The sequence below is a fragment of the Plectropomus leopardus genome, chromosome 11 (genome assembly GCF_026936395.1).
Source record: "Plectropomus leopardus strain MGB_pleo_1.0 chromosome 11, ASM2693639v1, whole genome shotgun sequence".
NCBI classification, from domain to species: domain Eukaryota; kingdom Metazoa; phylum Chordata; class Actinopteri; order Perciformes; family Serranidae; genus Plectropomus; species Plectropomus leopardus.
Genome location: NC_142186.1, coordinates 34944025 through 34957782, shown reverse-complemented (window position 1 = coordinate 34957782; position 13758 = coordinate 34944025). Strand labels below are relative to the sequence as shown.

Here is a 13758-nt window from a genome sequence, read left to right as displayed (position 1 = left end):
GCACGTGTGTTTGTCAGCTGGTGCCATCTGGCCGGTTGCTGGTGTAAAATAACAACGCCAACAGTTCTGTCCGAGCGTGTTTTCATCTGACGCTGTCCAGCTGCGTTCTGGTTGGATGTGGAACGTGGCTTTTGGCTTCACACTTGTACGCCAAAAACACTGACAAAATGTACGTATTTAACAAGTTCAGAGTGAGAACGGGCTTAAAGTGCCTATTGCTAGGACCTGTTTCGCCCCTGTAAAAGTTCTCTAAATTGTCCCACAGGGGGAGCTCCTGCGGTGGACACGCACCAACGGGCGAGACCCTGAAAAACTACTACTCCTGCAGTGGAAAAATAGTATATGACAGTTGTTTCGTAACTTAACAGAGGAATCTAAACATTAGAGAGTCACCTGAATACGGTCAAATACAGACAAAAGCAGCCGATCTTATAGAGACACTTTTCAAGTTTCCATTACGGATTTGTGCAGAACTTAAGCAATATTTTTGAAATGTCGATAAAACACAATTACACGATAACTACATTTCCATTTAGTGATGTTCTGCGAATTCTCCTCTGGTGATAACATCCCAGTAACCATGGCGATGGATGTTCAAAACATTAGCAGCTTTATTTCTATTGCAGCCACCGAACTAGCCGTCACTATTTCCAATCCAAGGCCACGTAGGCGTGTTATGGAGCCATGATGGAAAGGCGAGCCCCTTATACGTGGGAGCGGCCACGTGTGAGGGATTTCTGGGAGCTGATAGTCCACTATTTCACAGAGGAATTGTGGATTCAAAACTTTCGGATGATCCACTCAGCTTTTGAAGAGTTGTGTGATGCAATAACAGCTCTTGTAGCTCCTGCTGCATCATGAGGGAGCCAGTTCCTTCTGAAAAGCACATAGCCATAGCATCATGAGACCTAGAAAAGACTAAAGTGTTTCCATTGCAGTTTTGTGAAATATGGCTTTTTCGAATCATCTGAAATACCACCTCATGCAAGCATAGAAACTCTTTCTGCAATAAATGGAGTTTTTTTTTTCAACTGTCGTGTTTCCATTGGACATAGTTCATATTCACAATTTCAATTTACACTATTTGAGGGTTAAAACACGGCTACTGATGAAAGTGTTGCATCATGTTGGCCCTTCCTTCTGTCTGTAATCCTTCTTGGTAAAGTGTTCTTAGCGCAGTCAGCGGGCTGCGTGTGCACGTGTGTGTCACACTGAGACACTCCTGGCTACTCATTGTTTGGCTTTTGCCTTGAATAGGAGACACACGGGGAGGGACATGGTGTCCGCCGCTCTGACAGGAGCCGCATTCCAGCGAAGGTGAACACAAAAACAGGGGTTAAGCCACTCCCCTTTGAACCAGCTGCATCCCTGGATTATTGCTAAATTCTTTCTGGGGGTTTTCACTTGTCAGAACAAGCAGAGGCACAACGTCAGCAATACAGAGACGAGTGCAGAGAGAGACACAGGGACAGAGAGACAAGGTGTGAAGAGACAGGGCAAGAGAGACATACAAGGAAGAGTTTGAATTTGAATTTTCAGGGGGAAAACATAAGAGAGAGAGAGAGGAAGAGAGAGTGAAACACACACACACACTGAGGGGTGTGTCTGAGCAATTTAGTTCCTCAAGGAAGTACAACTCAACATTATCTTAAGACAGAGCGGCAGCGCTGACACAGGCGCTGCAGGAGGGCTGTTTGTTCTGGTTCTGCTGCTCGTGGTGATCATGAAGGGAAGTCATTAAATCAAGCGGCCGGTGCTGTGAGACACAGAGCAAAAGGGACGCACACACCAGGAGGGAGGGGGACGCAGCACACACACACACACACACAGGTAAGACAAATTATTTATCAGACGGTAAAAGAAGAAAATTCCTCTTGTTCTTCTTTTTGTTCTTTGAAACATTCAAGAGCGTTCACGTCTGGGGAGACTCAAAAGTGTGTGACTTCTCTCCACTTCTTCATCTGGAGCGCGGGCTGGGAGACATGCTCGCAGTCATGCTGGAACATGCACAGTGACATGCACAGATGTGGAGCTCACACTTGTGTTTGCATGGGCTGGGGAGTTTCTCAACTCCAATCTGGAGGCAGTGAACTCTCCCTGCTTCACTGGCCTACTTTGATTTGAAGCACATTAGGTCGTAAATACAGAAGGTTTGCAGTGTCACTCAGATACAAGCTGAGGGCCTCTGCTGCTGCTGATGACGCTGCCGTTTCTGGCCAACTGCCGTGCGTTTCGCTTCCCCTCTGAGGCAGCGCAGACGGGCGGCCAAGTTGAGCAACGACTCCTCAGTAGAGTTGTGCAATGTTGAGAGAGAAATTGCAATATGTGCTTTTTGAGGATTTCAAATAAGGTTTTGTCTTTTAGCAGAAAACAGCCTACGGAAGAAAGAGCATGAATCATGATTTGGCAAGTAAGAAATGCAAAAGGCAAACTAAAGCTGAATCCAACCAAATCCTTACAAAAACATTTACAAATAAGGAGCTCAATATGCTACTGAAGAACGTTTACCCTTTAAACCAGGAAGGACAACACTTTTCTTCTGCTTCTTGTGCTTCTCTTGTGCTTTTTTTTGCGCTTTTCTTACATTTAGATGCCTTTCACAAGTATTTAAACCTTTCAACACTCAGCAAATTGGTTTAATTTTTTTTAGAAAAACATGGGAAAAATGGCAATGAGCATCTTTGGAAAAAAATGTTCTGCAAATTGTAAGAATTCAGTAGATTTAGAATTTTTTTTGAAAGGTAGGGAATGTTTGGAGAAATATATTTATAGTTATCATTATCATATTTTTTAAGCAGATTTTTTGCATGTTTTTTTTTAATCTTTTATAAAAAAAAACTTTATTTATTTGATTGTTTTTGTTTTGTTCTACCAATTTTTCAGGTAATTTATTTTAACCTTTAAAAAAAACAAAAATGTTTATTAGTATTTAGTATTTTGTTTTTTTCCTTCTAATTTTAAGGTAATTTACATGTGTTTTATTTTTTATTTATTTATTTATTTATTTTTTTTACCATTTTTAAAACTTTGTTTATTAGACTTTTTTGTTTTGTTGTTCTGCTTATTTTCAAGTACTTTTTTGTGCTTTTTTTTATTATTATACAATAATAAAAATTTATATTATAAATTATACAATTTTTGGTCCATATGTTTTTGAGCTACTCATTGCCATCCACTCATGTTTTTGAAAGAAATCTGCCCAACCACTTTGCCTCAAAACAAGAACTGCACATCTAAACCTGCAGCCATGTTGGTTGAAAACAAACAGCGGAAGTGGCATTTCATCCTGACAGCACGCTGACGGCGCTCAGAGAGCTGCTGTTACTGTTAATCCTCAGTGCCTCATCACCAGGGCCCAGCTCTTCAGACAGAATCTGATCGGATTTCGGCTATCGATTAAGATCAGATCTTTGAAATGGATTGTTGAAATGGAAAAAAAAAGGATTGTGAATTCAGGTTAGAGTTTTCCCCAAACTCACACTGTGTTTTTGCTTTGTCATCTTTGTGTCAACTACAGAGTCACCTTAAATACATGCGGTTATAAGATAAACCACAGAACATATCGGACTTTTTGACCATCGAATGCACGTCTGGTTACTGAATGCTGCTAATTTTAATTGGCTGTTGAAGTCTGTGGTTTGTGAAAATTTGTATGCTGTTGTTTTGTTTACTGTTGTGTCACCTTGTTATAATATTACCTTCAGAAAGCATAAAGACTTACAGGTTTTTTTTACTGTATACTGAAAAAAACAGTGCATTAGGTAGAATTTGGACGTATATTATACAGCAGTTTGTTACACTTTAGATTTTTGCCAAATGACATGTAGATGTCAGCATCCTACCATTATTTCAGTCTCAATACCGTAAAAGACATGAACATTATATTGCCATTAAATATACTGCAGTAATTCATAGTAGAATATTAAGTTTACAGAGTAATATTGGCTCTAGAAAGTATCAAGATTTTAACACGTTTTATTGTATTTTGAAAACAACACCCCCCAAAAAACGGTATAATACTGTTAGAATTTGGCCATATTTCTACAGCAGTATTTTACAGCCATTTGTTACAGTGTAGCCACATTATGATGTGAAGTCCTATTTCGAGCTCTGCTTATCCCAGTTTGGTAATATGGAAAAGTTTGTGTATCTGGCTCAGTGTGATCCAATTCAACGTTTCATTGAAAAACCAGCACAAAAGCAAGATGGATTAGCTGATCCTGGTCAGCAAAACATGGGATTTCCAAATCTGGATCATTCCAATCAGGATTAAATCTTTTAAACAACTGGGCCCAGTAAAAAAAAATTAATTATTTTACCAGTTGAATACAACCAGTCTGTGATCTCAGTGATGGCTTTTCGACAGCAGCCTCCTGGTTTCTATCTGATGGAGTGGTTCGTTTTTTTTTTTTTCCTGGAACTTTCTCATTGTTCGATGTGATCAAACAGAGAGCCGACCCCCCCGCCAGCTGCAGCTCAGTCTGTCCGACCGTCAGTCAGTGAGGACGTCCATCTGTACGGACGCACCGCTGCACTCTAATAACACAGAGAGGTTCAGTCTGAGCATTGGGTCAAAAGGAGCGGAGGGGATTCACACACCCGGGCGAGGTCAAAGCACTGTGACACCCAACAATGGAATCATTTACTGAATATGTAATAAAATTTGCTCTCAACCTGATAAAAAAATTAAAAACAACAACTAATATTGTAATAATTTGACCAATAATGTAGTTAAATGTCCTGACTGATGTAATTCTAATAACAATTTTATCAATGTACGATACAAGTGGTAAAACTGATAATCTGTTGACCCGTTTTAAATAAACCATGACACCAAGAAAGCATGACAGACATGAAAAAATGATGGCAGCAAAATGACACTTTATAAACTGAATAGATTTTAAGCAACAATGTGCTAAAGCATGAGTTAATATTTATTTTATTTAGCTGATCTGACTCATGTTTAGCCAGATATTAAGCTGTACCCAGATATGTAGTTAATCTGAACACATTTTGCTCAGATATTTCGTAAATCTACATTCTTTTTGCAAAGATATTTAGTAAATCAGAATAAATTTTGCTCAGATATTTAGGAAATCTACAATAATTTTGCACAAATATTTAGCAAATCTGAATATCTTAAGATATCTTAAGACTATCTGAAAATTTAATAAAATGATGTTGAATTAACTTTAATTGCATTTAACCTTATCAAAAATGTAATAAAACCCAATAATGCAAAAATGACCAATATTGTAAAAAAAACCAAAACAAAAAACAATCAAAAAGTCCAATCCCGACTTTTCTAGTTTAAAGGAGGACTGGACGAAAACAGTTTCTGGGTACTTCCCCTTACTTACACCCTGATAATTTATTTCCTAAAAAAGGTAAAATTTCCGTCCCTTTTTTAAATAAATTCCCAATAATGTAATAAGGTATTGAAATAAAAATGTTAATAAGAGTCAGGACTTTTTCTGACATTATTGTTAAAGTTATTACATTATTAAGTTTGCCCATCGGATATTTTCAGTAAATACTTACGCGTGTTCACTGATGTCTGATATACGTCTTGCTTGTATTTTATTTTTTATTCTCTCATTTATTTTCCATGTTCGAAATAACGATCTAACTAGCTAACCAACCAACAAAATGCACATTTTATTACATTTTCATGAAGTTATGACATTACTGGGTGCATCACAACGCAGAAACAACCAGAAGCCACTTTTACTCAAAAATGCTCATCCACGAGTTCACACATGTCCACAAACAGTGCGTCTCTCTGCTGGAGTCATCTGAGGAATGCTAAATATTTACCTCTCCTGGCTGCCTGCACAGACCAACCAATCACAACTCTCTCTCCGACTGCCCATTAACCTGACGTCTGCTCACCGCCTGCCTGTTAAACCAACTCTGAAACCATGTAGTAGCTCCACCTCTGCTCTGTTATTTTGCGCTCCTCCGACAGCAGCAGATATCTCACACCGTGTTGAATCCAGCAGGTTTATCGGAGAGACACAAACACTTGAACACGCGATGCCTCACTCCCTCCTGCTGTCAACAGCGCTGCTTAAAAGCCCTTCAATCCATCTGTAGCAGAAAATGGATGCTCAATATTGAAAGTGTCCTCGAGGTGACCGCCTGAACGCCGCCCATTACAGAAAAGTGGTTTGCAGCGATGAGCTGCAGTCACACAGAAGTGTTTGACTCTGATAGATCTGCAGAAAACAAACAATAGGAGCAAAAAAAAGCCGAGTGTCGACCCGTCTCCAGCTGAGGAGGACTGGCTGATGACTGCACTCTGTGCACGTCCCTCAAATCCCTGTAGTCTTTTTAGCAAATAAACGAGATTGAAGCACGAATCTGAAATAGCTATCACGCTGCTCCACTTCCATTATCACCGTTCAGGGAAATTAATCTAATGAATGTTCTCTAATTCCCCACAGGGAGCCGCAGCTTTGGTAACAAAGCGAGCTATTAGGAATGTGACACTTGTTCACAATAAATGGTCGTGCATGTAAAATGGGACGCAGTGAGAGATCCTATAAAAGTGACTGTTTGCTTATTATGGATGTTGCAGCAGGGGCCGCAGAGAGCCATGGCGAGCCACGGCGAGCGCTGCGGATTTCCATGATATGATCATTAATGTGAGCGAATCACTTTTTTAGTTGATTACTGAGCCGCGGAGTCGTTTTGCTTAAAGTGCTGACTGCACATCGCTGCAGCTGGACAATGAGAATATTATCATTTAAATAACATTATGTAGCTCATACTTTTCAGTCATGTGAGTGCAGACCCCCAGAGGGCAAAACATGGTTTCAATATGGCGGCCAACTGCGGCAAAAACTCGCTAAAAGCCACCTTTCGTGTCCACATAATGCCCCTGGACAACAGCTGAGAACGTGGCTGGACAGAACTGGTCGCATGTTATTTTCTGATGGCACCTGATGCGGCTGCCCGATTCACGGATGGGCGATGTCACTTGAGAACATGGCTGGACAAATCTGTCGTATCAGCGTGATACGCCACAGAACAGCGGAGTGGCCTCCGTTTTCACTGTGTCCACTTCCTGTTCACAAACTTTGGCCATAAAAATGCATTTCTAAAAACACTTTAGGTGAGAAAAAGGCATTGCAGTAACATAATCTTGATTTATATTCAATCAGCACTACCTAGTTTTATTGTTTGATCGGATTTCGGTCCAAGTTTTAGAGACAAAGAGGGGCTTGTGTCTCTCTTGGTCTGCTGTAAAGTCTTTGAGGACATGGTGGCAGCCGTTGGCGGGAAATATGAATATGTGGAAGTAGAACCTGCAGTTCAGGCAACAGCCCCAAGAGCCAGAGAAACTGCCAAATTTCTCTGGGGGTGGGGGGGGCTTCACTACCAGAGGGGCAGTTTTTTTTTCAGACTCCAGGTGATTAAGGGAGTCACTGGGTTTCGGGGCGCTGACTCTCTCTGTTCCTTCCTCATCACTGATGCATCTGCGAGAAGCAGGTATGGACCTGCCTCAGCTATGCAGCCTTCCTGCTCCTTACACATACATGTCCACACAGGCCAGGAGAGGGACTCTGCACAGAAAATCACACTTAAAGATGCTCAGCAACGGTTTCGACACACCTAGTCTATAAATGTACAAGACCACATGACACAGGAAGTAGGAGAGGATACGCAGCAGCCTCCGTGGCACTGATGCATGCAACTGATTCTGCAGATCTTTCTTGATTGTGTCCGTATTTAGATGATCAAGCATAAGCTTTTTGCAAGGGCACATATTTCTACTCTGATCCATTTATTTATTTATCCTTTTATTTATCTATTTTAATTTTAAATGTATTTATTTCATTTTATTAATTTATTTGTTTTATTTTTTTCATTCATTTATATATTTTTTATATATTTATATATTTTTTGTTTAATTCTTTTATTTTTTTATTTATCCTTTTATTCTTTTATTTATCTTGCTGATGTGGGGGTTTAACCTCATTCTGCTCGCCTAGTTTTTGGTCTCTGAGAACATCAGCTGAATGAAATGTAAATGTAATTTTTCCTCTGTAAATGATCCACTTCTGCCTCTTTCATGTTAAAGATTAGGGGGGGGATTAAACATAATTAAAAGAGGAATTCATTCAAACTGTGTTGACAATAAAAGATAAACAGTGGATTTTGTGGTTGTGTGGTAGCGTGCAGTGAGCGTGCTGATGACCTCCCAGGGGGGTTAGCTTCTCTGTGATGGATACTAGGTGTGGTTACAGTCTCAGTGGAGAAACTAAAAGCCTCTGTAGAGTCTCTTCCATGGTGCAATTCCCTTTTGGCATCATGTGTTCATGTCAGATACAAAAACAAACAAACACACAACAGAAAAAACCTGTTTTAAATGCCATGAAGTACACTTAATTCTAGAAATGGCAAAAAAATTCAAGTTTGAATTATTAAAAGTTGTGAGATGATTTTTTTTTTTAAAGGTGACAGTCTGAAGGTTAGACAGTCACGGTAAAGTCCGCAGGGTCTCTAGTTTAAATTCCCACATCATCTGGGACATTTGAATAAGAGAGGTGAACATATGTCGCCCTCCTCGGCCTCCAGAGCAACAAAAGGTCGGCCCTTGAACGCGGCACTTATCCTCCGACTGCTCCACTGGAGCTGCTCGCCTGACAGCAAAGATCACGCCGTACGGAAACTCCATGTGAAAATGCGCATCCTCGTCTTCAAGGCTACTTCTTTAAATATATTCATTATTTTTGGTGCAGCTCTTACATTTGTATTTATGGGACGGAGTAAAAAGGAAAACAGAAGTGTTTCTATTCTAAACTGACGGGCTGGATTAGTAATAATCTAGTGTCACAGCTGTGTCATAAAGCCCAGACGCACAAAACAGACATTTAATTCTTCCTTTATGGAGTTTTACAACACCACAACTTTGCTTTGTTGCCACATTCATTGTTTTACTGCCACATCTTCACTTTAAATCCTTCTTATTAATCCAGAGATTCTCAAAAAGTCAAACAGCAATATTTTATTCCTTTTCCTCTGTTCCCAACTGATCCAGCCACTGGATCCAGATTTTTCCTTAGACATTAGTTTAAGGTCGACACATGAGATAAATATATAATAATAATATTATAAAATCATAAAATGTATACAACATGTGTGCTTAGAACACAGTGAAATAAAATATACTGCAAAACTATTGTGCAAATACTTAAAACTGCAACCAAAAAAGTGCATATTATTGCTCAATAACATAAAAATGCTGCAAAGACACAACATGTTAATGGGCCAAATCGTACCAAAACACAGCAACAAAACAGTAGATGAACAGCAGGGAATGGCACTTCAAAGTAAAAGCCCTGTGCAGCTAATTCAAAATAAAGTTTGGTTCTTTACAAACTTTTCATGTTCAGAAGTCACTTGTGGTCCATTCAGAGTGGACCCGTGACCCACTTTTGGACTGCAACCCACCAGTTAGGAGCCACTGCTCCAGAATGCTTTTTACGAATATTTCTGTTAAGCCCATTTCTCTCAAAAAAACATAATAAACAGCTTGGCAAGAGACGTCCCGGAAACTGCAAATAATCAGAAAAAGATAACAAAAAATAAACTGAAATGTAGCTGCGGGTTTTCTTTAAAAAAAAAGAAAAACAACTTTTAGCACTGTCTTGGGGTCATTGTGTATTCTTTCTTCTGTCTGCTTATTTTCAGGTTATTTTCTTGCAATTTTTTGTGGCATGTGTTGTTAGGTTATTTGTTGTCCTCTTCCCGTGTTTTTGAAAGAAATGGAGCTGATTAGCTAACATTTCAAAGTGTTAACTCTTTGTTTACTTTCTCACTGATGTTTCTCCTCTCGTGCACTGAACTAAAAAAGATTGATTTTGCCCATTGACGGGCTCTGCCGTCTCCAACACCATTCAACCTGCTGATTGACCAAAAAAAAGCCGAAAAGGGCCGACGAGGGCGGATGAGGGCCGATGAGGGCCGATGAGGGCGGATGAGGGCCGATGAGGGCCGGCAATCGCAAACAGCCAACTGTCGTGGGCCAATACACACCAGCGAGCTCACAGTCCACTTAGAGAAAGCTGGACTCATTCACATTTAGTCTCTTTGCCTCTGCGACTGGGAGAGTTATGTGCTAGTCAGTCCTAATATAATATTTCTCACCGACGCTGTAAACCTGCAGTTTTAATCACCAAACAGACGCAATTTTAAAACTGTTTTTTCCTTCTCAGGGAACCATGGACTCCTTCAGCTCCAAGGACATGGCCTTGAGGGCGCAGAAGAAGATCCTCAGCTCCATGGCTGGAAAAGCCTCCATCCAGATGTTCATCGACGACACCACCAGCGAGATCCTGGACGAACTGTACCGCATCTCCAAAGAGTACTCGGGGTGCAAAGCCGAGGCCCAGAAAGTGATCAAAGACCTGGTAAAGATCGCCGTGAAGATCGGCGTGCTGTTCAGGAACAACCGGTTCACCACGGAGGAGCTGAGCGTGGCCACAGACTTTAAGAGAAAGCTGCACCAGGGGGCCATGACGGCCATCAGCTTCTACGAGGTACGTTTCCACAGATTACTTTCCAAAGGCCAAAGTCCGGGCGCCAAACGACGATCATACAGATTAGACATGCACAGATGGTAAACAAGCAAATTCACAGCATTTACGACCAACACGGCCACAGCAAAGAAGCATTAAGTCAACAAACAAGGACCGCCGTTTTCAGCAATGAAAAAATGTGTAAGATGACACTGTTGCCTTTATCTCATTTGTTTGGGAATTTTAAAAAAAATAATCCTTATGATGATGCGGGAAGCAGCTAGCCCTCCATGTATTTCCACGTTATCTAATCTGGCTTTCATTAAATAAAAAGTTTGCACACTGTTCAGTGTCTGACATCAACGTACTTTACTCTGATAGATAAACCTATTCAGAAAAAAGTCATTTAGAAATAAGGACGCCAGAAAACAAAAATGTCCATCTTCATTAACCCTTTAACACCTTCATCGACATCCATTTTGTTGTGCCGCATATAGACACCTTTCAGAGAATTTAACCTCTGAAACTTGAGAAAATTGGCTTAATTACTTTTAGAAAATGGGGAAATAAAGCAATGAGTAATTTGACAAAAATGCAGTGGAAAAAAAAAGTAAATGTAACAAGAAAACAGCCTGAGATAGATTGGTGGGATTATTAGATATTATCAAAAATAGGGAAAATGTGTAGAAATTCATTCTTATAATTATGATTTTAAAATCACGTTTCATATTTTTTTATTATTATTACTAATTTGTTTGTTTTTTTAAATTTATTTTTTCAATATATATTTTAGGTCGTTTTGTAGTAACTTTTAACTTTTTTTGTGCTCATATTTGGGCCATTTGTTGTAAAGTTGCTCATCACCTTCTTTCCAAGTTTTGGACAGAAATCAGGTTCATGTTTTAAAGGGTTAAATGCAGTGGCTAACTTACTATATTATATAATATTTCTGCCAATATATACCCCTAAATTCTACATACTGGGGCTTTTATAATGATATCGTCGTATTTTCCTCATGAACGTGCAGATATCCTGATAAAAGACTTGATAAATTCAGAATACGAGTTTATCCTGATAGTTTCATCTACTCAGCTCACAGTTGTCAGATTATGTCTTTTATCAAACACAGATATTAGAGATTAATCTTCACAGTATAAACCTTTTCACATTGCGTATTCCCCGTCTGCTGCAGGTGGACTTCACCTTCGATAAAGCCGTGATGGCGGAGCTCCTGACCAGCTGCAGGGATCTGCTGCTGAAGCTGGTCAACACCCACCTCACCCCCAAATCCCACGGGCGCATCAACCACGTCTTCAACCATTACTCTGACCCCGAGCTCCTGACCAAACTGTACGACCCCAGCGGCCCCTTCAGACCCAACCTCACCAAGATCTGCAAAGGACTCGACAAACTGATGGAGGACGGGACAATATGACGCAGAGACATTCAAAGGTCGCACAGACACTGGGAGATCAACAGGCGGACTGTTGGACAACACGGGTGTCACTGCTGCTGAGGACAGTGGCGTGAGACAAGTGATCCGAGAACTAAACTGTTGCCACATCTTTCTCAAAGAACAAATAAAGTTGGTTTGCATTCTTTAAGTTTCTCATGTTTAGATGTGATATAAATATATATACTGTACCATTGTGATATATTCTTGTCTACTCAGACAAAGCTCGAGGAACTTGAACATAAACTGGTTTTTACCACATCAGCTGTCTTAATTTTGATGCCATCCGATGTTTAAAATATTCCAGACCTTGAAATGTTTGATTCAGAACTACTGATGTTTGATATTTTGGAAGGCAGGTTAAAACAGCTGAAGAGAAAAAATGTCACTGTAATGCAGCGCCGCCATCTGCTGGTCAACAAGATGCTCTAACAATTCACTGTCCTCTGTACTCAAACCACTGGGAGACAAAAATAAAGCAAAGATCCCCACAGAGGACAATTACTTACACCGATACTTTGCAGGCTGAGCTACAAAACATGTTTAGAGACATCAACAAAAAGGCCGACTCTTACACGGTGTTGACTGCAGCAGCTTCATCGTTAATCCTATGATTCATGTTTTTCTGGCTGTCATACAGACAGGTGTTTTTCTTTGGTTTTACACGACAAAAATCCACAGACAACACACTCCACCTTACAGAGCAGTCCAAGATTGTAATTTAGAGCTCAACTGCTGAAAACTTATTTTGTGTGTGTGAGAGCAATAATGTGGAGAAAAGTCAGGTCAAATATTAAGTCTGTATAAATACTCTGCAGGATTTTCCTAAAGAGAAAAGTCAATACATAGACTCATCCAGCAGTAATCCCTCTCAATCATCACTGGGCCACTGTCAGAGGTGTGGACTCGAATCACACGTTCAATGACTCAAAAAAGACTTGCAACTTGATGTAGACCTCAACACCAATAGGAGGGTTTCCATTACAGATTTGTGCAAAACTTTAGTGATATCTTTAAAATTTTGATAAAACACAATTGCCAGATGACTGCATTTCCACTGAGTGATGTTCTGCAGCTTCTCCTCTGGTGATAACAGCCCAGTAACCATGGTGTTCAAAACATTAGCAGCATTATTTCTATTGCAGCCACCGCACTAACCGTCATCATATCCAATCTAAGGCCATGTGGGCATGTTATGGCACCATGATGGAAAGGCGAGCCCCTTATACATGGTAGTGGCCACGTATGAGGGATTTTTTGGGAGCTGATTCCATGATTTCACAGAGGAATTGTGGATTCAAAACTTCCAGATGATCCGCTCAACTTTTGAAGAGTTATGTTATGCAATAACAGCTCTTGTAGCTCCTGCTGCATCATGAAGGAGCCAGTTCCTACTGACACGCACACAGACACAGCATCATGTGACCTAGAAAAGACTAAAAAGTATTTCCATTGCAGTTTTGTGAAATATGGCTTTTTTAAATCGCCTGAAATACCACCTCATGAGAGTGTAAAAACTAAAAACTAACCAACTTTCTGATAAATTGGAGTTTTTACAAAATTGATGGGTTTCTATATTTACAATTAAAATCTGCACAATTTGAGGGTTAATGAAAATCCGCCTTGTGACCTATGACTTCACTTGAACTTGAAACTTTTGACTTGTAGATACTTGATACTTTCCCCAAAGATAATCTGGGAATAAAGTTGGAATTTTTTGTCAGTATGAGTATTCACGAGACAAAATTCATTGTGTTGTGTTTAATAGTGCTGTATGCT

At 40.0% G+C, this 13758-nt stretch overlaps 1 protein-coding gene across 1 annotated transcript; it reads left to right on the top strand.

Moving 5' to 3' along the window:
* The first annotated feature begins 1438 nt into the window (after positions 1–1438).
* tnfaip8l2b (tumor necrosis factor, alpha-induced protein 8-like 2b) lies at positions 1439–13705 on the top strand. The gene is made up of 3 exons (XM_042489277.2): positions 1439–1830; positions 10224–10547; positions 11719–13705. Exons 2-3 carry the CDS (start codon positions 10230–10232, stop codon positions 11959–11961), a joined length of 561 nt encoding a protein of 186 aa, XP_042345211.1. The 5' UTR covers positions 1439–1830; positions 10224–10229; the 3' UTR covers positions 11962–13705.
* The last annotated feature ends 53 nt before the right edge of the window (positions 13706–13758 follow it).

Bases quoted from the DNA above. Each gene is read 5' to 3' on its own strand.
- tnfaip8l2b (XM_042489277.2), top strand. From the start codon at position 10,230: ATGGACTCCTTCAGCTCCAAGGACATGGCCTTGAGGGCGCAGAAGAAG. The intron at 10,548-11,718 runs GTACGTTTCCAC...CGTCTGCTGCAG, and splicing joins CGGCCATCAGCTTCTACGAG to GTGGACTTCACCTTCGATAA.